The sequence below is a fragment of the Heterodontus francisci genome, chromosome 38, assembly GCF_036365525.1.
Source record: "Heterodontus francisci isolate sHetFra1 chromosome 38, sHetFra1.hap1, whole genome shotgun sequence".
Taxonomy (NCBI): Eukaryota; Metazoa; Chordata; class Chondrichthyes; order Heterodontiformes; family Heterodontidae; genus Heterodontus; species Heterodontus francisci.
In genome coordinates, this window is record NC_090408.1 from 6386628 (window position 1) to 6409973 (window position 23346).

A 23346-nucleotide genomic window follows, 5' to 3' on the forward strand; every position below is an offset into this window, starting at 1 on the left:
CCCGTGGAGGTGGGCGCGGGCCCTTAAGTGGCTGCTTAAGGGCCTTGATTGGCCTTGGGCGGGCGGGTGGGCAGGCGGTCCATCCACCCCCCCCCCCCCCCCGGACCACTGTAAAGTCAACAGGAGGCAGGAGCAGGCCGGGAGGGTCTCCCGGAGCCTCACTCTCAATTTTACACTGCCCCCATGTCACCATCCGACCCGCTGGGGCGGCGTAAAATTCAGCCCATAGTAAAGTACTCCACAGACATAACAAAAGAAAAATCAGTCTAGGGATCAGTTCACTAAGGGATACACAAGATAATTTCACAGGTAATGACAATGAAATAGGAGAAATATTGAGTAGTTACTTGGACTCAGAATTTACCAGAGAGACTAACAGGGTGGACATGGCATTAGAAGAAGAGATCATAAAAGATATCAAGAAGTTTACGATTGAAAGAGGGTAGGTAATTGATCAATTAATCAAACTTAGAAAGGTTAAAACTCCGGGTCCAGATGGAATGCATATTAAAAGAAGTTAGACAAGAGACAGCAGAGGCATTATTAGTGCCAGAGGGAACTGTAGATAAATTAAGCTTAATGTTAGTGGTAGTAAAGATAATGGAATCCTTATTCAAAGATGTAATAGAAAAACAACTAGAAACTGGAAATATAACAAAGAGTAATTAGCACGGATTCCAAAAGGAAAGGCCATGTTTGACGAACCTTATTGAACTCTTTGAAGAAATAACAGAAAGAGTAGACAAGGGTGATGCAATAGATGTAACATATTTGGATTTTCAAAAGCCTTTCAAAAAGGTACCGCATAGTAGACTCATGAAGGACAGAGTATGTGGAATCAGGGGATAAGTAGCAGCATGGATAACAAGCTGGCTACAAAACAGAAAACAGAGTAAGGCTTAAACGTCATTATACAGACTAGTGGGAGATGGGAAGTGGAGTTTCACAAGGGTCAGTGCAGGGACCACAGTTATTCACCATTTACAAAAATAATTTGGACTCAGAAAACCTGAAGTACAATTTCAAAATTTGTGAATGACACCAAATAGAGGTGTATAGTTGATAGTGAGGAAGACTGCAACAATATACTGGAAAACATTAATAAGTTTGCAGAATGGGAAAAAGAATTTCAATATAGGTAAGTGAGGTGGTGAACTTTGGTCGGACGAATAAGGAGGCCACATACTGCTTGGAAAATAAGAGTGTAAACTGTGATAGAGGAACAAAAGTTATCTTGAGATACAGACACAGAAATCACGATAAGTAACTACACAGGTTAATAAGGTCATAAAAAAGCAAACAAAGCTCTAGGTTCATTTGTAGAGGGTTGGTTAACATCCTTCTATCTACGAAAGATGGACACACAGCAAACAATCCATTTAGGTGGTGCACCTTCGCTGATGGCTGTGAAGGCCAATCTTTGAGAGGCAGGTTCTGCCACAATTGCTGCACATGAAACTGCCAAATGGCGATGTGACTTCTTGTTTTTGACGCTGGCGCCTGTTGCCAAGCTGCTGTCGCAACCGATCATTGCAGTAGTACACACCAGTCCATAGGATGTGTCGCCATTTCCCTCTTTCGCCAGCTAGTGAATTTTAGCATGTAAAATTAAAGTGCATGAGATTGGGGTTTAGTGTATTGCGATGGATAGAAAATTGGTTGGCGGACGGGAAACAAAGAGTAGGGATAAATGGGTCTTTTTCCGAATGACAGGCAGTGACTAGTGGGGTACCGCAGGGATCGGTGCTAGGACCTAGCTATTCACAATTTACATTAATGATTTAGATGAGGGAACTAAATGTAATATCTCCAAATTTGCAGATGACACAAAACTGGGTGGAAGGGTGAGTTGTGAGGAGGATGCAGAGAGGCTTCAGGGTGATTTGGACAAGTTGAGTGAGTGGGCTAATGCATGGCAGATGCAGTATAATGTGGATAAATGTGAGGTTATCCACTTTGGTAACAAAAACAGGAAGGCAGATTATTATCTGAACGGCTATAAACTGAGAGAGGGGAATATGCAGCAAGACCTGGGTGTTCTCGTACATCAGTCGCTGAAGGTAAGCATGCAGGTGCAACAGGCAGTAAAAAAGGCAAATGGTATGTTGGCCTTCATAGCGAGAGGATTCGAGTACAGGAGCAGGAATGTCTTGCTGCAATTATACAGGGCCTTGGTGAGACCACACCTGGAATATTGCATGCAGTTTTGGTCTCCTTATCTGAGGAAGGATGTTCTTGCTATAGAGGGAGTGCAGCGAAGGTTTACCAGACTGATTCCTGGGATGATGGGACTTACATGTGAGGAGAGATTGATTCAGTTAGGATTATATTCGCTGGAGTTCAGAAGAGTGAGGGGGGATCTCATAGAAATGTATAAAATTCTAACAGGACTTGACAGGGTAGATGCAGGAAGGATGTTCCCGATGGTGGGGGAAGTCCAGAACCAGGGGTCATAGTCTAAGGATACGGGGTAAACCTTTCAGGACTGAGATGAGGAGAAATTTCTTCACCCAGAGAGTGGTGAGCCTGTGGAATTCGCTACCACAGAAAGCAGTTGAGGGCAAAACATTGAATGTTTTCAAAAAGGAGTTAGATATAGCTCTTGGGTCTAAAGGGATCAAAGGGTATTGGGCGAAAGCGGGAACAGGTTACTGAGTTGGATGATCAGCCATGATCACAATGAATGGTGGAGCAGGCTCGAAGGGACAAATAGCCTACTCCTGCTCCTATTTTCTATGTTTCTATGTTTAGTGACTGACTGCCAGGTACGATAGTTGACAGTTAGGGCCTTCATGTGCTTGCAAGCATCCTTGAAGCAGAGCTATGGGCGCCCCACTGGTGATCTGGCCCCGGCTACCATATAGAAGGTATGCGACTGTCTTCCATCCTGCAGATGTATCCAATCCATCGAAGTCGCCTCTGTTTGATTAGTGATTTTTTTTTTTAGATTTTAGATATACAGCACTGAAACAGGCCCTTCGGCCCACCGAGTCTGTGCCGACCATTAACCACCCATTTATACTAATCCTACACTAATTCCATATTCCTACCACATCCTCATCTGTCCCTATATTCCCCTACCACCTACCTATACTAGTGACAATTTATAATGGCCAATTCACCTATCAACTTGTAAGTCTTTTTTTTGGCTGTGGGAGGAAACCGGAGCACCCGGAGGAAACCCACGCAGACACAGGGAGAACTTGCAAACTCCACACAGGCAGAACCCAGAATTGAATCCGGGTCGCTGGAGCTGTGAGGCTGCGGTGCTAACCACTGCGCCACTGTACCGCCCACACTTGGGAGCCCTGCCTCCGAGAGCACTGCCACGTTTGTTATTTTGTCCTGCAACGATATACCCATAATACTCCGCAGACAGCAAAGATGGAAATTATTGAACTTCTTTTCCTGGTAGCTGTAAGTCACCCATGTTTCACAGCCATACAGCAAGGTGCTGAGAACACAGGCCTTATAAACCATCAGCTTGGTTCTTAGGATCAGCTTGGTGTTATCCCATGCGCATTTCGCAAGTTGACCAAAGGTGGTAGCTGCTTTCCCTATGCGTGTATCGAGCTTTGCATCAAGGGACTGATTATGGACCCAAGGTAGCAGAATTTTGCTAACCAATTCCAGTGGGGTGTTATTTAATGTGATCTAGAACACAACCCTGTTTCACTCCATTCTTCACTCTGAAACTGTTGGAAGTGGAGCCATCAAACTGTTCAGTGCAGTACATGTTGTCATGGAAGGAGCAGATGAGACTGAGGAGCTTCGGTGGCCAGCCAATTTTTCCCAAAACCGTCTCGAGCCCTGCTCAGCTGATGATGTCGAATGTCTTAGTGAGATCTATAAAAGTAAGTTAAAGGGGTATACTCTGTTCCCTACACTTCTCTTGTAGCTGACGCATGGAGAAGATCCTATCCACAGTAGATCTGCAGGCATAGAAACCACACTGTGCTTTCGGGTACACTCGCTCTGCGAGTAAATGGAGTCTTTTAAGTATGACCCTAGTAAAGGCCTTCCCCATGACGCGAAGGTGTGAGAGGCCCTTGTAGTTGTTGCAGTCCCCTCTGCTGCCTTTATTTTTGTATAGTGAGATGATTTTGGCATCATGCATCTCCTCTGGAACAGAGCCTACTTTGTTCCATTTCTAGAGGAATGGAATTGAAAACTAGAGGTCAGGTTAAACTTGTATAGAACCTTGGTTAGACCACACTTAAGAGTACTGTGCATAGTTCTGGTCTCCATGTTATAAAGAAGCACCGCAGAAGGTACAAAAAAGATATATAAGGGTGTTACCAGAACTGAGAGGTTATAACAATCAAGAAAGACTGAACAGGCTGGGGCGCTAGAAAAGAGAAGGCTGAGGGGTGACCTGATGTAGGTTTTAAAATTATGAAGGAGTTTGATAGGGTAGACATAGAGAAGATGTTTCCACTTGTGGGGGAATCCAAAACTGGTGGTCATGAATCAAGGATAGTCACTAATAAATAGAAGGCTGTGTTTGCTGACAATGCCACCACTAGGTGGCGCTGCAATGGCACATGCGCAAATGCAGCCCTGTGCCACTAAAACGTCACAGTCTGCGACGTCAGGCAGCTGCCACGATTAAAGATGGTACTGCTCAAATAATCACACAATGGCAACCTAAACACATGGCAGTACACAATGGCCGGAGGGGAGGGAGCGAGTGGGCCGGGGAGGGGAGGGAGCGAGCGGGCCAGATGTTGTGAGCGAGCAGGTGGGCAGCAGCGGTCGGGAGCGGGCGGCGGGCTCTCTACCTGCTCCCCAGACCCCTTCTCCCCCCACCCCTGCCCTCTCTCCGCTTCCCAGACCCCCTCTCCCCCTACCCCTGCTCTCTCCGGCCCGGATCCCCCCACCAACTGCCCACGTTACGCGATGACGTCATCTGCGCATGCACCAACCAGTCCTAGCACTGCGGAACGCAGCGCATGTGCAGAGGGTAGGAACCAAGATTGGCGCAGTCGGATGATGTAAGCTGCCAGCTGCGTTGTCAGTAATCACTTTGTAAATATAACAAGAAATTCAGGAGAAACATCTTTACTCAGAGAGTGGCGAGAACATAAGAAATCGGAGCAGTAATAGACCAGAAGACCATATGGCCCGTCAGGCCTGCTCCACCATTCAATATGATTATGGCTGATCTTCAGTTTCAATTCCACTTTCCCGCCTCCTCCCCACATCCCTTGGATGTGGAACTTGCTACCACAAGGAGTAGTTGAGGCAAATAATATTGATATTTTAAGGGGAAGCTAGACAAACACATAAGGGAGAAAGGAAGTAACAAGCAAGGTGAATAAAGGGGAACCTGTAGATGTGGTGTACTTGGATTTCCAAAATGCATTCGGTAAGGTGCCACATCAAAGGTTGCTACACAAAATAAGAGCGCATAGTATAGGGGGTAATGTATTAGCATGGATAGAGGATTGGCTAACTAACAGGAAACAGACAGTCAGGATAAATGGGCCATTTTCAGGTTGGCAAACTGTAACCAGTGGAGTGCCACAGGGATCAGTGCTGGGGCCTCAACTATTTACAGTCATCGATGATTTGGATGCAGGGAAGATATGGTTGCTAAATTTGCAGATGAAACAAAGACAGGTAGGACAGTAAGTTGTGAAGAGGACATAAGGAGTCTGCAAAGGTTAAGTGAGTGGGCAAAAATTTGGCAGATGGAGTATAATGAGGGAAAATGTGAACTTGTCCACTTTGACAGGAAGAATAGAAAAGCAGTATATTTAAATGGAGATAGATTGCAAAACTCTGCGTACAGAGGGATCTGGGGTGTCCTGGTACATGATTCACAAAAAGTCAGTATGCAAGTACAGCGAGTGATTCAGAAGACAAATGTAATGTTGTCACTTATTGCAAGGGGAATGGAATATAAAAGTAGGGAAGTTTTGCTACAGTTGTACAGGGCATTGGTGAGACCACATATGGAGTACTGTGTACAGTTTTGGTTTCCTTACTTAAGAAAGGATATAATTGCATTAGCAGTTCAGAGAAGGTTCACTTGACTGATTCCTGGGATGAAGAGGTACCTTATGAGGAAAGGTTGGGCCTGCATCCACTGGAGTTTAGAAGAATGAGAGGTGATTACATTGAGACATACAAGATCCTGAGGGGATTTGACAGGGTGGATGCTGAGAGGATGTTTCCCCTTATGGGAAAGACTAGAACTACGGGACACAGCTTAAAAATTAGGGGTCTCCCATTTAAGACAGAGATAAGGAGAATTTTTTTTATGTCAGAGGGTTGTTAGTCTGTGGAATGCTCTTCCCCAGAGAGCAGTGGAGGCTGGGTCATTGAATATTTTTAAGGCTGAATTAGATTCTTGATTGACAAGGGAGTCAAAGGTTATAGGTCGTCGACAGGAAAGTCGAGATGAGACCACAATGAGATCAGCCATGATCTTATCAAATGACAGAGCAGGCTCAAGGGGCTGAATGCTCCACTCCTGCTCCTAATTCATATCTTCATATGTATGAAAGATATGCTGATGGGGTTAGAAGTAGAAGGGTGGGAGAAGATAAGGAGGGATGGAAGGGGGAAAGGAAAGAGGAAGGGAGGAAAAGAGGAAGGGAGGAAAAGAGGAAGGGAGGGAGACTAATGAAGTAAATGTCAAATCTGCTGGCCAGGCTTTCGGTGTCTTTTCAATTTAAAATTGCTGCTCTATCACTATAGCAATGCTGGATACTAGGGAGAAATAAGAGAACCCGAGCATCCAGGAGTGCTATGGCTCAAATGAGAGGGAATATATCACTGGGCCTGCACCAAGGCCATGTGCAGCTGTATAATTTGCTGCTTGTACTCCAGGTGGGAAATTGGAGGGACGCTAGAGACCCAATGCATTCGCTGCCCCCACCTGTCTGAATTATGCCAATACTCTGCGACTCTTCAGACTGTGAGGGGCAGGGGAGATGTTCCATCAATGGGCCATCATCTGTGAGTGAACCGAGATTATAAGAACTTCTAATGGAATACATAATCGGCAAAAATCCCTCACGTCTCTGGAGTCATAGTTATTTACAGCATAGAAGGAAGCCATTCAACCCATCGAGTCCATGCTGGCTCTCTGTGGAGCAATCCAATCAGTCCCACTCCCCTGCCCGATCCCCATACCCCTACAAGTTTATTTCCTTTTAAGTGCTCATCCAATTTCCTTTTAAAATCATTGATTGGCTTTCCCTCAACCACCCTCATGGACAATGAGTTCCAGGTCATTACCACTCTCCGCCTAAAAATGTTCTTCTTCATATTCCCCCTGCATTTTTTGCCCAAACCCTCAATCTGTGTCCCCTAGTCCTTGTACCATCCGTTAATAGGGACAGATTTTCTTTGTCTAACTTATCTAAGCCTGTCGTACACCTCTCGTACACCTCTATCAAATCTCCTCTCAATCTCATTTGCTCCAGGGAGAACTACCCCAACTTTTCCAACCTAACATTGTAACTAAAATTCCTGATCCCTGGAACCGTTCTGGTAAATCTCCTTTGCACCCCCTCAAGAACCCTCACATCCTTCCTGAAGAGTGATGACCAGAACTGGATGTAATATTCTAGTTGGGGCCTAACCAGAGCTTAATAAAGATTCCACATAACTTCCCTGCTTTTGTACTCAAGCTTCTATTTATGAAGCCCAACATCCCATATGCTTTGCTAACCACTCTCTCAATATGTGTTGCCACCTTCAAAGATCGTTGCCCATTAACCCCCAGGTCCCTCTTTTCCTCTACACTCTGGAATTGCACCATTAAGTCTATATTGCCTCACCCTACCCCTTCTGCCAAAATGCATCACTTCACTGTATTAAATTCCATCTGTCACTGTTCTGAAGAAGGGTCACAGACCTGAAACGTTAACTCTGCTTCTCTCTCCACAGATGCTGCCAGACCTGGCATTTCCAGCATTTCTTGTTTTTATTCCATCTGTCACTTGTCTGCCAGTTCTGTTCGCCTATCTAGATCCTCTTATAGTCGATTGGTATCATCCTCACACCCCCAAGTTTGGTGTCATCAGCAAATTTGAAATTTTAGTCTGCATTCCAATATCCAAGTCATTGATATATATCAAAAAAGCAGTGGTCCTAGCACTGACCCTTGGGGAACACCACTGCCTACCATCCTCCAGTCTGAAAAACAACCATTTATCACGACTCATTGTTTTCTGTCCTTAAGCCAATTTTTTATCCAATTGGACACTGACACTCCTATTCCATGAACCTCAATTTTATTAACCAGTCTTTTATGAGGTACTTTATCAAACACTTTCTTAAAATCCATACAGACTACCTCCACCACATTCCCCTTAGCAACCTTGTCAGTTACTTCATCAAAAAATTCAACTAGATTAATCAAACATAATCTCCCTTTTACAAATCCATGCTGGCTCTCCTTAATTGACTCAAACCGCTCCAAGTGCCTGTTGATTTTTTCCGTGATTATTGTTTCTAAAACCTACCCCACCAATGATGTTAAACTAACAGGCCTCTAGTTGCTAGGACTGTCCTCACAACCTTTCTTCAATAAGGATATCACATTTGCCACTCTCCAATCCTTTGCCACCTCTCCTATATCTAGGGAAAATTGGAAGATTATGGCAAGCCCTCCTGCTATCTCCACCCCAACTTCCTTAAGCAACCTGGGAAGCAAGTCATCCAGACCAGGTGACTTATCTACCTTAAGCATAGCCAACCTTTCCAGTACCTCCTTTCTCTCAATTGTTACCCTATCCATTGCCTCTACTCTCTCCGCTTCTACCAAACTTTAGTTACAGAAAATTTCTGCCAGCAGTTTATGTCCAGCTGATTCATTGTGCGTGAGGCCAGGCCATGAGAGATAGGCCACACAGCCAGGCTGAGCCAGTGCTCACTTGGTGTCCACACCCCTATGTTTCCTGACAGTCTTTTCGCCTTCCATAGCCCTGGTGATCTGAGCCTGCAGTGTGTACTGAGAGGTGGGGGGAGGGGGGGAAACTGGTGCTGCTCATGTCCCCCTGATACCCAGGGAGATGATGAGATTGTCTACATACCTGCCTTCATCGCTGCATACAAGGGCTGGCCTGTGATGATGGGATGGTCCTGTGTCTTCATTCCACAGCTGTCAGTCTCTGCCTTGTACACAAGTACTAAGAGTTTCACTGTATCCAGATGTCCTTGCTTACAAGCTGCAGCAAGCATGCAACTCAGCAGATCTTTGTCAACACACAAACCTACAAAAAAAACAACTTGTGCAGTTATGGTACGAAATGATCAACTCTGCACAGACACAATAAAGTTCACCCATCATTTTCACTCTACAATCAGAGAAATTAAAGCATTGAATGAGGCCATTCAGCTCACTATGTCTTGCCCAGTGCTAGTTCTTCAACTGAAGCTATCTACTCCAATCAAATTCCTCCCCTTGTCCTGTATTATTTTTCAAACACTTGCTCAATTCCATTTTAATTGACATTTGTCACCCAGAGGGTTGCTGAGACATGGAATGACTGACCAGAAAGAATGGGGAAGCAGATTCCAAGAAACTGGGCGGCACAGTGGCGCAGTGGTTAGCACCGCAGCCTCACAGCTCCAGCGACCCGGGTTCAATTCTGGGTACTGCCTGTGTGGAGTTTGCAAGTTCTCCCTGTGTCTGCGTGGGTTTCCTCCGGGTGCTCCGGTTTCCTCCCACATGCCAAAGACTTGCTGGTTGATAGGTTAATTGGCCATTATAAATTGCCACTAGTATAAGTAGATGGTAGGGAAATATAGGGACAGGTGGGGATGTGGTAGAAATATGGGATTAGTGTAGGATTAGTATAAATGGGTGGTTGATGGTCGGCACAGACTCGGTGGGCCGAAGGGCCTGTTTCAGTGCTGTATCTCTAAACTAAACTAAACTTATCTGAAAAAGTGTAAAAGGTTATGTGCAAAGGGAGGGGAATGGGACTAAATAGAGAGCTCTTTCAAAAAGCATGAATCCTGCAGCCCAGTGAGTAAAGTGTTGGAGTAACTGATCAGAGCGAGAGGATTGTTAGTTTAAACACTTCTGCAGGATGACTACCACTAGACGTTATATGGAGAAACCTGTCTTGGCCTTTCAGCTATAGGAGGACCAGTGAAGCTTGCAACGTGATAGAAGAGAAACAGGCAAAATGAATATTCCAACTTAAGGTTGCAAATAAATTATGGAAACAAATCACCAAGGTAAATGAAAACTAGAAATTAAACCCCCTTCAAAGGAAAATACCTTTTGTGGTAATAATTTCTTTTTTTGGGCACAGTATTATAGTTGCAGCTCCTCATTAATCTAATAACTGTTTACAACACTGAGATGGAGGCTGGGACTTTACCCCACCACTCTCGCCCAGCGAGATCGGAGTTTGGGGCAGGGTTAAGATTAGGCCGGATCCACTCACTGTCCTGAGATCGCTCCATTCCCACTGCCATTTCACCTTCACCAACTTTTAATCAACCGAGGCTCCTGCCACAGGCAGGCGAGGGTCTACTTTATATTGGCGGAACATCACTGACACATTTAACATCAAGTCGGGGCAGGGGGCGGAGACCGGGCCGGTGCAAATCCCGAACCCTGAACCACAGCAGGAGGTGCTGACTGGCCAAAAGAGGCCAAGGCATATTTCCGAAATCACGTTTGTGCAAACTTCTTGTGTGCTGCAATGGCCAGGAGAGCTTCGCACCCTCCCTGGCTCTGCAAGGAGTCACTGGATCTCCCCAATCCCGGATTGCCTCTCCCTCTGTATGCCTGCTACCAAAGTCCTTGCCCAGTGCCGAGGCTATGCTTAGGACCGTAGATCCCTGGCATCCTACAGCAACAACTTGCATTTATATAGCATCTATAAGGAAGTAAAACGTCGCAGTGTGCTTCACAGGAGCACCATCTACTAAAATTTGATGCCGAGACACAAACATATATTAGGACAGGGGATCAAAAGCTTGGTCAAAGAGGTAGGTTTTAAGGAGCATCTTAAAGGAGGAGAGAGAGGTCGAGAGGCAGAGGGGTTTAGGGAGGGAATTTCAGAGCTGAAGGCCCAGGCAGTCCTAAGCTCCCTGACCCTGTCACTCCCGCTGGTTTCAGGTGGGAGACATTGCTGCAATATTTAAATGAGGCCCAGAAGTTAAAATGGCCCAGGCCTCATGCCATTTCCCTCCAGCTCCATACCAACATCCTTTCCCCCACAAAAACCTGTCCTGAATATGCCCGCCAGTGAAAATCAAAGCCAGAGTTTCTATTACTGTTTTGTCTATTAAAATGATGACAATGGCAGCAAACATCTTACCTCGAGTCGAATTCAGCAACACTTTGACCACCTCTTCATGACCCTGATGTGCAGCAATAATTGCAGGGTTCCCATCACTCAGCTCCTTTGACAGTTCCACCTGTGTCTCCTGGAGCAGGTACTGGACCATCTCTGTGTCTCCATATGAGGCTGTGATACCCAACAGCTGGTAAAGATCAATGGCAAGAGTTAGACCAAATGCCTGATCTTGAGTAAAGCTGATGCAGGAGAATTGTTTCATGAAAACCCTCTATGGGTCAGGCCTGTCTTTCCCTGTCCTGCTCCCCTCATCCTCCTCCTCCCTCTTTTCCCAGCCTCTCCTTCTTTCTGGTGTCTCACTTGCTGCTCCCCCACCCCCACCATCCTCTATTCATGTCTGCAACTAGACGGTTAGCCAGACAAAGAGCAACATCAGTGCAAAAGTAGCAAAACCTCTTTCTGTGCAAAGTGAACTCTGAAGGGACCACCACATAAAACATCTCGAAGTCAAACAGTAGCTGGAAACACTGAACTGGCAACTTGATTCCCTTTAAATAGCATTACTGTGGGGGCCTTCCTACCAATTAGTGTCCCATTGTGCAGAGCAAGGTCAGCATGTGATGAGTGAGGCACTGGGGCAATCGAAAATGGAGAATGGGTCCAACAGAAAGTGCAAGACTCTCACCTGAAAACTATTTTTTAACTTAGAACGTTGCCTGTGTGGGTTCTGCACCGAGAGTAACCTCCTCCCCCAATAGGGTGTATTTCCATCCATAAGTGTGTGTGATTGCTACCTGCCATTTTAGGGCCACGTAGTGCCCCCTTTTCAAGGGCTGAGTGGCCCAATTGTTAGGCCATGATGTCACCACATCATTGCCGTTTTGTCTGCATCTACTCGCCTAAGTTGGGTGGGTGCTTCCCCCAATAAAATGTGGGGTCCTGATTCCAGCACAACAGATCCCCTCACTTTCCCACCCTCCCACCTTACCTGATTATTGTTAAAATGGAAAATCTAAGCTAAATTGCTCAACTTTAAATTTAAAGCATGTTTTGGGAGGGTGCCGTCTCTAACACTTCTTCCTGCACCTCCCAAAATTATACATTGTTGAAATGGCACTACTTCCTTCTTTTGAAATAACTCAGTTCTGTAATGTTGTGTGAAGGCCAGACATACAGTGAATCACAGAACTGGGGCAGACTCCGAAGTCTCTGCTGGATGCAACTTTATTCTGAAGAAGGCCATCTTACATTTAATAATGAGCAATGAGTCCGAATTAGCCAATGTTGTAATGGTGAGGGAACATCTAGCTAACAGTGACTGTCAAATCATTGAATTCAATATTAGGTTTGAGATGGAGAGGGTAAATTATAAACCTAGGTTTTAAAGCTAGGTAAGGCTGACTTTGGAGGGATAAGACAGAAATTGAGTACAATAGGAAGGACAGAACTATTAACGGATAAAACTACACATGAACAGTGGACAGTGTTCGGACAGGTACTTGGCAGAATACAAGACCAGCACATACCCTTATAGGGCAAGAGCTCTACTTGTGTAATTAAACAACCTTGGTCCACAGGAGAAGTGTAGATCTTGCAGACTGGGAAAGATACAAAGAGCAGCAAAGGGATACAAAGAAAGTAGTTAGAACTGCAAAAAGGGAATACGAGAACATAGGAATAGGAGGCGGCCATTTAGCCCCTCAAGCCTGTTCTACCAATCAATGAAATTGATGTTGATCTGTGACCGAACTCCAATCCCTTAATACTGTTGGTTAACAAAAATCTATCAATCTCGGATTTAAATTTTGGCTGTGTTTGCTGACAATGCAACCACTAGGTGGCACAGTACTTGCACATGCGCAAATGCAGGCTTTTCAACTGGAACGTCAGTGTCTGCGACTTTCAGGCAGCTGCCAGGATTAAAGATGGCGCTGCTCAATTTATCACAGGAAAGGCTTACGGTTAGAGCGTTCTAGCAAACTAACCTTACATTAAGTTGGATGGAAGTCCAGTAATATGCTGTGTAGCTATAGGATACTAACTGTAATCCTCATATCCATTTAATATTCCAGTAATTCTATTAAATACAAAAGAAATTTTATGATTGCATTTCCATTGGAAGACAGTGAATTGGCACCCTGATCAATGAAAAAGAAAATCAGGCAGAGTATAAAATGTGCTGCCAATTCGTTATTGTGATTCGATTATACGATTGACCAGGACTGATTTCACCCGATCGCAGCCTCTTGCTCCCTCCTCAGCAACTTGCTTTCTCCCCCTCCCCACCAGCTGCTTCCCCCCTACAGCTGCTTGCTCCAGACCTCGCTGCTTCCCCTATCTCACCTGCCCGATTTGTTACCCCCTCCCCGGCATCCCACTCTCCGGTCGCTCGATCCCCGCTTTCCCCCCACCCCCGCCGCTAGCTCCGTGCCGCTTCCCTCCTCTCGGCAATTCGCTCCCATGTTTGGTCGGTTTCAACGCGCCGCCCGAAGAAGCAAGGGTTGACGGGGCGACGTAGGAGCGAGTGGCCGAGAGGAGGGAAGCGGCGAGGCATGGAGCTAGCGGCTTGAGCACAGGGCAGGAAAGTGGGGAGCGAGCGGCTGGAGAGCAGGATGGTGCGAAGTGAGGAGCCAGGAATGATCGGCTAGGGGAATGGGGGGGAGCAGTGAAGTCTGGAGCGAGCGGCTGAGGGGAGGAAGCATCAAGGCCTGGAGCGAGGGGGGAGAGCTCCAGCCTCAAAGTTTCCCAGTCAGCTGCTCGCTCCAGCCGAGTGGGGGGCAGGGTACCCGATGACGTTGTATCTCGCATGCGCGAACATGGACCAGGTGCGGATACTCGATGACGTTGGCACTGCGCGGTGACGTCATCCCGCGCATGCGCCACTTCGTTCTGGCAAGATGTAGGTGCGCATGTGCACAACTTGGTGCACTCTGATGACCTCAGCGGGCCGCTGCATTGTCAGGAATCACTGTTAAATGTTACAATTAATCTATCATCAACTGTAGTTTGCTGAAGAAAGTTCCAAACTTCTGCCAAACTTTGGGGGAATTTTATCTTGGCGACAGGGCTCTCAACCACTGGCGAAAGTGCCGGCGAGAGCCCCGCGTCACCGGGAGGAACCGGAAGCTGGACGGCAGCAAGGACTCCTGGGTAGGTATTTTCTTTAAAGGTGCGGAGCTCCGTGGACTCGGCCTCATTTCCCGGCGGAGCAGCAGGAGAAGGTAGCGACTCTTCGGTGGGTAAGTGAAGGCACCAGGAACTGTGTTTTTAAAAGTTGTACTTACTGTTTTCCTTGTGTTCAAGCTACTTTTGGCGCGGGAGGAACCGGAAGCTGGACGGCAGCAAGGACTCCTGGGTAGGTATTTTCTTTAAAGGTGCGGAGCTCCGTGGACTCGGCCTCATTTCCCGGCGGAGCAGCAGGAGAAGGTAGCGACTCTTCGGTGGGTAAGTGAAGGCACCAGGAACTGTGTTTTTAAAAGTTGTACTTACTGTTTTCCTTGTGTTCAAGCTACTTTTGGCGCGGGAGGAACCGGAAGCTGGACGGCAGCAAGGACTCCTGGGTAGGTATTTTCTTTAAAGGTGCGGAGCTCCGTGGACTCGGCCTCATTTCCCGGCGGAGCAGCAGGAGAAGGTAGCGACTCTTCGGTGGGTAAGTGAAGGCACCAGGAACTGTGTTTTTAAAAGTTGTACTTACTGTTTTCCTTGTGTTCAAGCTACTTTTGGCGCGGGAGGAACCGGAAGCTGGACGGCAGCAAGGACTCCTGGGTAGGTATTTTCTTTAAAGGTGCGGAGCAGAGTTAACCCGAGACACTACACGTGTAGTGTCTCCCACCCATCCTCCTCCTCTAACCTAATAATAAGACCCTTTTTACCCTCCTCCTCTAACCAAAAAGGACTGAACAGGTAAGCTATTTCACTGTTTTTGTTAATATCTATATTTGTACTTAATTAAGGGGTAATTGAGTAAAAGAAATGGCAGCCAGGGGAGTGCAGTGCTCCTCCTGCAGTATGTTCGAGGTAAGGGGAACCTCCGGTGACCCTGCCGACTTCACCTGCTGGAAGTGCATCCGTCTCCAGCTCCTATCAGACCGTGTTAGGGAACTGGAGCTGGAGCTGGATGAACTGAGGATCATTCGGGAAGCTGAGGGGGTGATAGATAGAAGCTACAGGGATGTCGTTACTCCACAAAACAAAGGCAGCTGGGTAACAGTTAGAGGTGGGAAGAGGTCAGTGCAGGGATCTCCTGTGGTCGTTCCCCTCGGCAACAAGTATACAGTTTTAGATACTGTTGGGGGGGACGGCCTATCGGGGGCAGGCTGCAGTGAACGGGCCTCTGGCGCGGGGTCCTGCACTGTGGCTCAGAAGGGAAGGAGGGAGAACGGGAGAGCACTAGTCATCGGGGACTCGATGGTGAGGAGTACCGACAGGCGGTTCTGTGGGCGCAAGCGAGACGCACGGATGGTTTGCTGCCTCCCTGGTGCCAGGGTCCGTGATGTTTGTGATCGCGTCTTCAGGATCCTTAAAGGGGAGGGGGAGCAGCCAGAGGTCGTGGTGCACATTGGCACCAACGACGTAGGAAGGAAGGGTGGCACAGATGTTAGAAGTGAGTTTAGGGAGTTAGGCTGGAAGCTGAAAGCTCGGACGGACAGAGTTGTTATCTCTGGTTTGTTGCCGGCGCCACGTGATAGTGAGGCTAGGAATAGGGAGAGAGCACAGCTGAACACGTGGCTGCAGGAATGGTGTAGGAGGGAGGGCTTCCAGTTCTTGGATAATTGGACTGCATTCTGGGGAAGATGGGACCTGTTCAAACAGGACGGGCTGCATCTGAACCAGAGGGGCACCAATATCCTGGGAGGGAGGTTTGCTAGTACTGTTCGGGAGGGTTTAAACTAGTTTGGGAGGGGGATGGGAACCGGACTTGTAGTCCAGGGACCAGTGGGTCCACTCAGAAAGACAAAGAGTGTAGTGAGGTATTGGGGAAGGTAGCACTGTCGCAGAGGACAGATGGGCACGGAGAAGGGTTAAAGTGCGTATACTTCAACGCAAGAAGCATCAGGAATAAGGTGAGTGAATTGAAGGCGTGGATGGGCACTTGGGACTACGATGTTGTGGCCATCACTGAAACGTGGATAGGTGAGGGGGAGGAATGGTTCTTGGAGGTACCTGGTTATAGATGTTTTCATAAGATTAGGAATGGTGGTAAAAGAGGTGGGGGGGGTGGCATTGTTAGTTAGAAATAGTGTAACAACTGCTGAAAGAATTTTCGAGGAGGATCTGCCGACTGAGGCACTGTGGGTTGAGGTCAGGAACAGGAAAGGAGCAGTCACCTTGATGGGAGTTTTCTATCGGCCCCCCAATAGCAGCAGGGAGGTGGAAGAGCAGATTGGGAAACAGATTTTGGAAAGGAGCAGAAGTCACAGGGTAGTAATTATGGGGGATTTCAACTTCCCAAATATTGATTGGCAACTCTTTAGATCGAATAGTTTGGATGGGGTAGTGTTTGTGCAGTATGTCCAGGAAGCTTTTCTGACTCAGTATGTAGACTGCCCGACCAGAGGGGAGGCAATATTGGATTTGGTACTAGGTAATGAACCAGGGCAAGTGATAGAGCTGTTGGTGGGCGAGCACTTTGGAGATAGTGATCACAATTCTGTAGCATTCACTGTGGTAATGGAGAGGGATAGGTATGTGCAACAGGGCAAGGTTTACAATTGGGGGAAGGGTAGATATGATGCTGTCAGGCAGGAACTGAGGAGCATAAGTTGGGAGCATATGCTGGCAGGGAAGGGCACGGTCGAAATGTGGAACTTTTTCAAGGAGCAGATAGTAGGGGCCATTGATAAGCATGTCCCTGTCAGACAGGGAAGGGATGGTCATGTGAGGGAACCGTGGTTGACAAGAGAGGTTGAGAGTCTTGTTAGGAAGAAGAAGGATGCGTATATAAGGTTGAGGAAAAAGGGCACAGGCATAGCTCTGGAGGGATACAAGATGGCCAGGAAGGATCTGAAGAAAGGGATTAGGAGAGCTAAGAGAGGGCATGAAAAATGCTTGGCGGGTAGGATAAAAGAAAACCCCAAGGCCTTTTACGCGTATGTCAGAAATATGAGGATGACTAGGGGGACCGTAGGTCCGGTCAAGGACAATAGCGGGAGACTGTGTGTTGAGCCGGAAGAGATAAGTGAGGTTTTGAATGAGTACTTCTCTTCGGTATTTACGAATGAGAAGGGGTGTATTACTGAAGAGGACGGTGTGAAACAGACTGGTAAGCTCGAGGAAGTGCTCGTTAGGAGGGAAGATGTGTTGGGGTTTTTGAATAACTTGAAGATAGACAAGTCTCCCGGGCCTGACGGGGTATATCCAAGGATGTTATGGGAAGCAAGGGATGAAATTGCAGAGCCGCTGGCAATGATCTTTTCATCTTCTCTGTTGACGGGGGTGGTACCAGGTGATTGGAGGGTGGCAAATGTTGTGCCCCTGTTCAAGAAAGGGAATAGGAACAACCCTGGGAATTACAGGCCAGTTAGTCTTACTTCGGTGGTAGGCAAGTTGATGGAAAAGGTGCTGAGGGATAGGATTTCTGAGCATCTGGAAAGACACTGCTTGATTCGGGACAGTCAGCACGGTTTTGTGAGGGGTAGGTCTTGCCTCACAAGCCTGATTGAATTCTTTGAGCAGGTGACCAAGCAAGTGGATGAGGGTAAACCAGTGGATGTGGTGTACATGGATTTTAGTAAGGCATTTGATAAGGTCCCCCATGGTAGACTTATGGAGAAAGTCAGGAGGCATGGGATAGTGGGGAATGTGGCCAGTTGGATTAAGAATTGGCTAACTGATAGAAGGCAGAGAGTGGTCTTAGATGGTAAATACTCAGCCTGGAGCCCAGTTACCAGTGGCGTGCCACAGGGATCAGTTCTGGGTCCTCTCCTGTTTGTGATTTTTATTAACGACTTGGATGAGGAAGTCGAAGGGTGGGTCAGTAAATTTGCAGATGATACAAAGGTTGGTGGAGTTGTGGATACCGAGGAGGGCTATTGTCGTCTGCAAAGGGACTTGGATAGGTTGCAGTGCTGGGCTGAAAAGTGGCAGATGGAGTTTAACCCTGAAAAGTGTGAGGTCGTCCATTTTGGAAGGACAAACACGAATGCAAAATACTGGGTTAACGGTAGGGTTCTTGGGCATGTGGAGGAGCAGAGAGACCTTGGGGTCTATGTGCATAGATCGTTGAAAGTTGCAACTCAAGTGGATAGGGCTGTGAAGAAGGCATATGGGGTGTTAGCGTTCATTAGCAGAGGGATTGAATTTAAGAGCCGTGAGGTGATGATGCAGCTGTACAGGACCTTGGTAAGGCCTCATTTGGAGTACTGTGTGCAGTTCTGGTCGCCTCATTTTAGGAAGGATGTGGAAGCCTTGGAGAGGGTGCAGAGGAGATTTACCAGGATGTTGCCTGGAATGGAGAATAAGTCTTACGAGGAAAGGCTGAACATTCTAGGCCTCTTCTCATTAGAACGGAGAAGGATGAGGGGTGACATGATAGAGGTTTATAAGATGATCAGGGGAATAGATAGGGTAGACAGTCAGAAACTTTTTCCCCGGGTGGAGCAAAGCGTTACAAGGGGTCATAAATTTAAGGTGAAGGGTGGGAGATATAAGGGGGATGTCAGGGGAAGGTTCTTTACCCAGAGAGTGGTCGGGGCATGGAATGCCTTGCCTGGGGAAGTTGTTGAGTCAGAAACTTTAGGGACTTTCAAACGGCTTTTAGATAGGTATATGGATAAAGGAGAATGATGGGGTATAGATTAAATTGTCCTTGACAGAGGACAAAGGATCGGCACAACATCGTGGGCCGAAGGGCCTGTTCTGTGCTGTATTTTTCTATGTTCTATGTTCTATGTTCTATTACATGTCAATTAGGCACTTACGTGGACAGCAATGGGTCTTCCTCAGGATTGAGGACCCTGGTGGCAGAAGTCCCGCCCACCGAGAGCCACCATCCAATCAGAGGCCAGCAGCTCTTTAACTGAGGTGCGCCACTGCAGAGGCAGTGGTTGCTGCCGGTAAAGCACTCATCGGAGATGCTGAAATGGCGCTGGAACCAGGCCACAGGACAGCAAGGGCAGGAGGGGGTTTCACAGGCTGGGGGTCATGGGGAAGGGCAGTGTAGAGAGGTCAGCAGCAAGGGCAGGGGTTTGGCTCTCAGAGGCCCCCCCCCTCCTCACTCCTGATACCAGATCCCTCGTTCAGGCACTAAGTGCCTTTTAATGAGGATTCCACCCCCCAACGACCCCCCCCCCACCCCACAGAGCCGCCAAGCAACCTGCACAGGTGTGCTTGGCCTGCTCGCTGTGCGGCAACAGGCCTGCCCACTACTAGGCTAATACTGGCGGCAATGGGATGAGGCCTTTAATTGGGCATTAATTGCCCACTTAAGGGCCTCAATTGGTGGCGGGGCAGTAAGGTCGTTTACAGGTCTTCCCACCCCGGACTTAATTTGGGTGGAGGCAGGAAGATAGTGGGGGGACCCCCCTCCCCCCAACCCAATTATAGACTCCCCCCACCTCCAAACCAGACATGGGGGACAGCATAAAATTCCCCCCTTTGTGTCGGGAGAAAAGATTTGTGAGGATTATCAAAGACAACATTAAAAGTTTTTACAAGTATAAGAAGAGAAAGATACCAGATACTAAAGATAATTCAATATAAGTAAAACAATGGTGACAGAGAAACTGATCAGATTTAAGATAGGCAAATCTCTAGGACTCAATGTTTCCACCCCAGGGTGTTAAAAGAAGTAAGTGAGGAAATTGTGGATCTTCCAAAACTCTCTTGATTCAGGAATTGTCCCCTTGGATTGGAAAACTTCCAATAGGTCTATCAATCTAAATGTTTGTTGTGGGGAAGTTACTAGAGACAGAGCAACTTGGACAAATCTGAGCTGATCAGAGAAACCAGCATGGATTTGTAAAAGGTAACTCATATCAAAAAACCTAGTTGAATATTTTGAGGAGGTAACTAATGGGGTAGATATAAGGAAGTGTCTATGCATGTTATTTACACTGACTTCCAGAAGCCTTCGATAAGGTTCCATATAAGAGACAGTTAATAAAAATGAGAATGCATGGAATTCAGGACAACTATTGACATGGATAGGGAATTGGTTAAGAGGTAAGAGACAGAGAGTAGGGATAATGGGTATGTACACAAATTGGCAGGATATGACTAATGCTGTCCCCCTATGATCTGCACTGGGGTGTCAGCTTTTCACTATATTTATAAAATGACGTTGATGAAGCAATATTTATTTATTTTTTTAGAGATACAGCACTGAAACAGCCCCTTCGGCCCACCAAGTCTGTGCCGACTATCAACCACCCATTTATACTAATCCTACATTAATCCCATATTCCTACACCATCCCCACCTTCCCTCAATTCCCCTATCACATACCTACACTATGGGCAATTTATAATGGCCAATTTACCTATCAACCTGCAAGTCTTTGGCTGTGGCAGGAAACCGGAGTACCCGGCAGAAACCCACGCGGTCACAGGGAAAACTTACAAATTCCGCACAGGCAGTACCCAGAATTGAACCCGGGCCACTGGAGCTGTGAGGCTGCGGTGCTAACCACTGCGCCACTGTGCTGCCCCATGTTTGCTGAGAACACAAAGGCCAGAATTTTACATTGGGTGGGAGGCCCTGCCTACCAGCCAAAAAGTCAGCAGCGACCCCGCCACCACCAAGCCTGGGAGCCATGCAGGATTTTACAAGGCCCAGGCCCTTAAATGGCCTTGGGCGGACTTCCACCCCTCTGAGGCAGGAATTTCCACCTCCAAGAGCTGCTGGCCAATCAGCAGGCCGGCAGCTCTCAGTCCTAGCAGCTCCACTGGGAGCGGTGGCCACTGCTGGGACTGCACCCAGCCAAAGCAGCAAGAGGGACGCCGGCACCGGAAACAAGGCAAGTCTCTGGGGCCTCGCCAGGGACAATCGGCTGGGCCCCGGAAAGGCCCCCAAATATCAGCTAATGAATCGGACAAGGGAGCTGGCAGGTGCCTTGGAGTTGGTGGCCAGAGTAGAGAGACATCTGGCAGTGGAAAAATTGGCTTGGGATCGAGAAGACATCCTCACCAGCACCCTAGGGCCTGAAGGAACATGAAGACCTTGGTAAAATTGTATGGGAGATGGTAGATGCTGAAGTACGGCAAGATGCTGTGAAGGGACATTGTCACCTCTTTGGTAATAAAATATTAATGTGATAGGTACTCTCGTTGTGATGGGATAGCGCATATTGCCACACAATATATTGACCTATCATTGGTGAACCTATGGACTGTAGTCTGGGAAACCACAACCCAGCCTCAGAAGATTATTTTATCGGAATAGTGCAAAATCATAAGGTAATATTTTGTGCTCTAAAGCCCATAAAGTTAAACGGTAAGGAGGCCATTGTGCAGACTGATTTCAATAACCCTGTGGCCTTGGTAGCTAGCAATCTGGTCCAGACTGCCCAGTTACTTCATAGGTCCAAAGCAAGGATCTGGGGTATGTCTGAGGATGTGCAATATTACCCCACTACTATAGTATGCTGGGAAAAGACAGGTGATTCCCACAGGAGTAGTTCCAGGCGTCCCTCAACCAATAATTCTGGGAAGGAATCTCCTGGAATTTGAACACCTTATTGAAATCAAGGTTCGGGATAGGACCATGACTGACAATGACACTAATGAGGAATTCACTCAAAATTTTCCCTTTTGAGGACCCTGATATGTTTCAAGGGATTGGGAAGAACAAAAATCTAAAACGAGCAGAGGCAGAATAAGGCTTGAGGTCCTAGATGTTTCAATCAGAGATCAACTCTACACCTGTTTCACTAGTACAGCACCTCTGTTAGACGCAGAGGGTTAACGTTCCCGAGAGGACCAACAGGGGTTTCTTATGAGTATGACAGTATTCAAAAGGGAACAAGTTAAGGACCAACTTTTCAGAAAGTGAAATCTGAAGTGATATTGAACAAAGAACAGTACAGCACAGGAACAGGCCATTTAGCCCTCCAAGCCTGCGCCAATCTTGATGCCTGTCTAAACTAAAACCTTCTGCACTTTCAGGGACCGTATCCCTCTATTCCCATCCTATTCATGTATTTGTCAAGATGCCTCTTAAACGTCGCTATCGTGCCTGCTTCCACCACCTCCCCCGGCAGCAAGTTCCAGGCACTCACCATCCTCTGTGTAAAGAACTTGCCTCGCACATCCCCTCTAAACTTTGCCCCTCGCACCTTAAACCTATGTCCCCTAGTAACTGACTCTTCCACCCTGGGAAAAGGCTTCTGACTATCCACTCTCTCCATGCCACTCATAACTTGGTAAACCTCTATCCTGTTGCCCCGACACCGCCGTCGTTCCAGTGAAAACAATCCGAGTTTATCCAACCTCTCCTCATAACTAATGCCCTCCAGACCAGGTAACATCCTGGTAAACCTCTTCTGTACCCTCTCCAAAGCCTCCATGTCCTTCTGGTAGTGTGGTGACCAGAATTGCACGCAATATTCTAAGTGTGGCCTAACTAAAGTTCTGTACAGCTGCAGCATGACTTGCCAATTTTTATACTCTATGCCCCGGACCAATGAAGGCAAGCATGCCGTATGCCTTCTTGACTACCTTATCCACCTGCGTTGCCACTTGCAGTGACCTGTGGATCTGTACGCCCAGATCTCTCTGCCTGTCAATACTCCTCAGGGTTCTGCCATTTACTGTATCCTTCCCACCTGTATTAGATCTTCCAAAATGCATTAACTCACATTTGTCCGGATTAAACTCCATCTGCCATTTCTCCGCCCAAGTCTCCAACCAACTTATATCCTGCTGTATCCTCTGACAATCCTCATCGCCATCCGCAATTCCACCAACCTTTGTGTCGTCCGCAAACTTACTAATCAGACCAGGTACATTTTCCTCCAAATCATTTATATATACTACAAACAGCAAACGGCTCAGCACTGATCCCTGCGGAACACCACTAGTCACAGCCCTCCATTCAGAAAAGCACCCTTCCATTGCTACCCTCTGTCTTCTAT

General features: G+C 47.2%; 1 protein-coding gene across 5 annotated transcripts in view; it reads right to left on the reverse strand.

The window, feature by feature from the left end:
- Positions 1-23346, reverse strand: part of lrrk1 (leucine-rich repeat kinase 1) — a 269006-nt gene that overhangs the window by 171379 nt on the left and 74281 nt on the right. For 4 of the 5 annotated variants that reach the window (XM_068017674.1, XM_068017673.1, XM_068017671.1 and 1 more), the window contains 2 exons: positions 11298-11463; positions 9051-9230 (listed from right to left, as the gene is read on the reverse strand). In XM_068017674.1, the coding sequence (XP_067873775.1) occupies positions 9051-9230; positions 11298-11463 (346 nt within the window). Of the gene's footprint in view, positions 1-9050; positions 9231-11297; positions 11464-13261; positions 13467-23346 lie in introns of those variants that run through there. The other variant, XM_068017675.1, reaches the window with a different exon arrangement.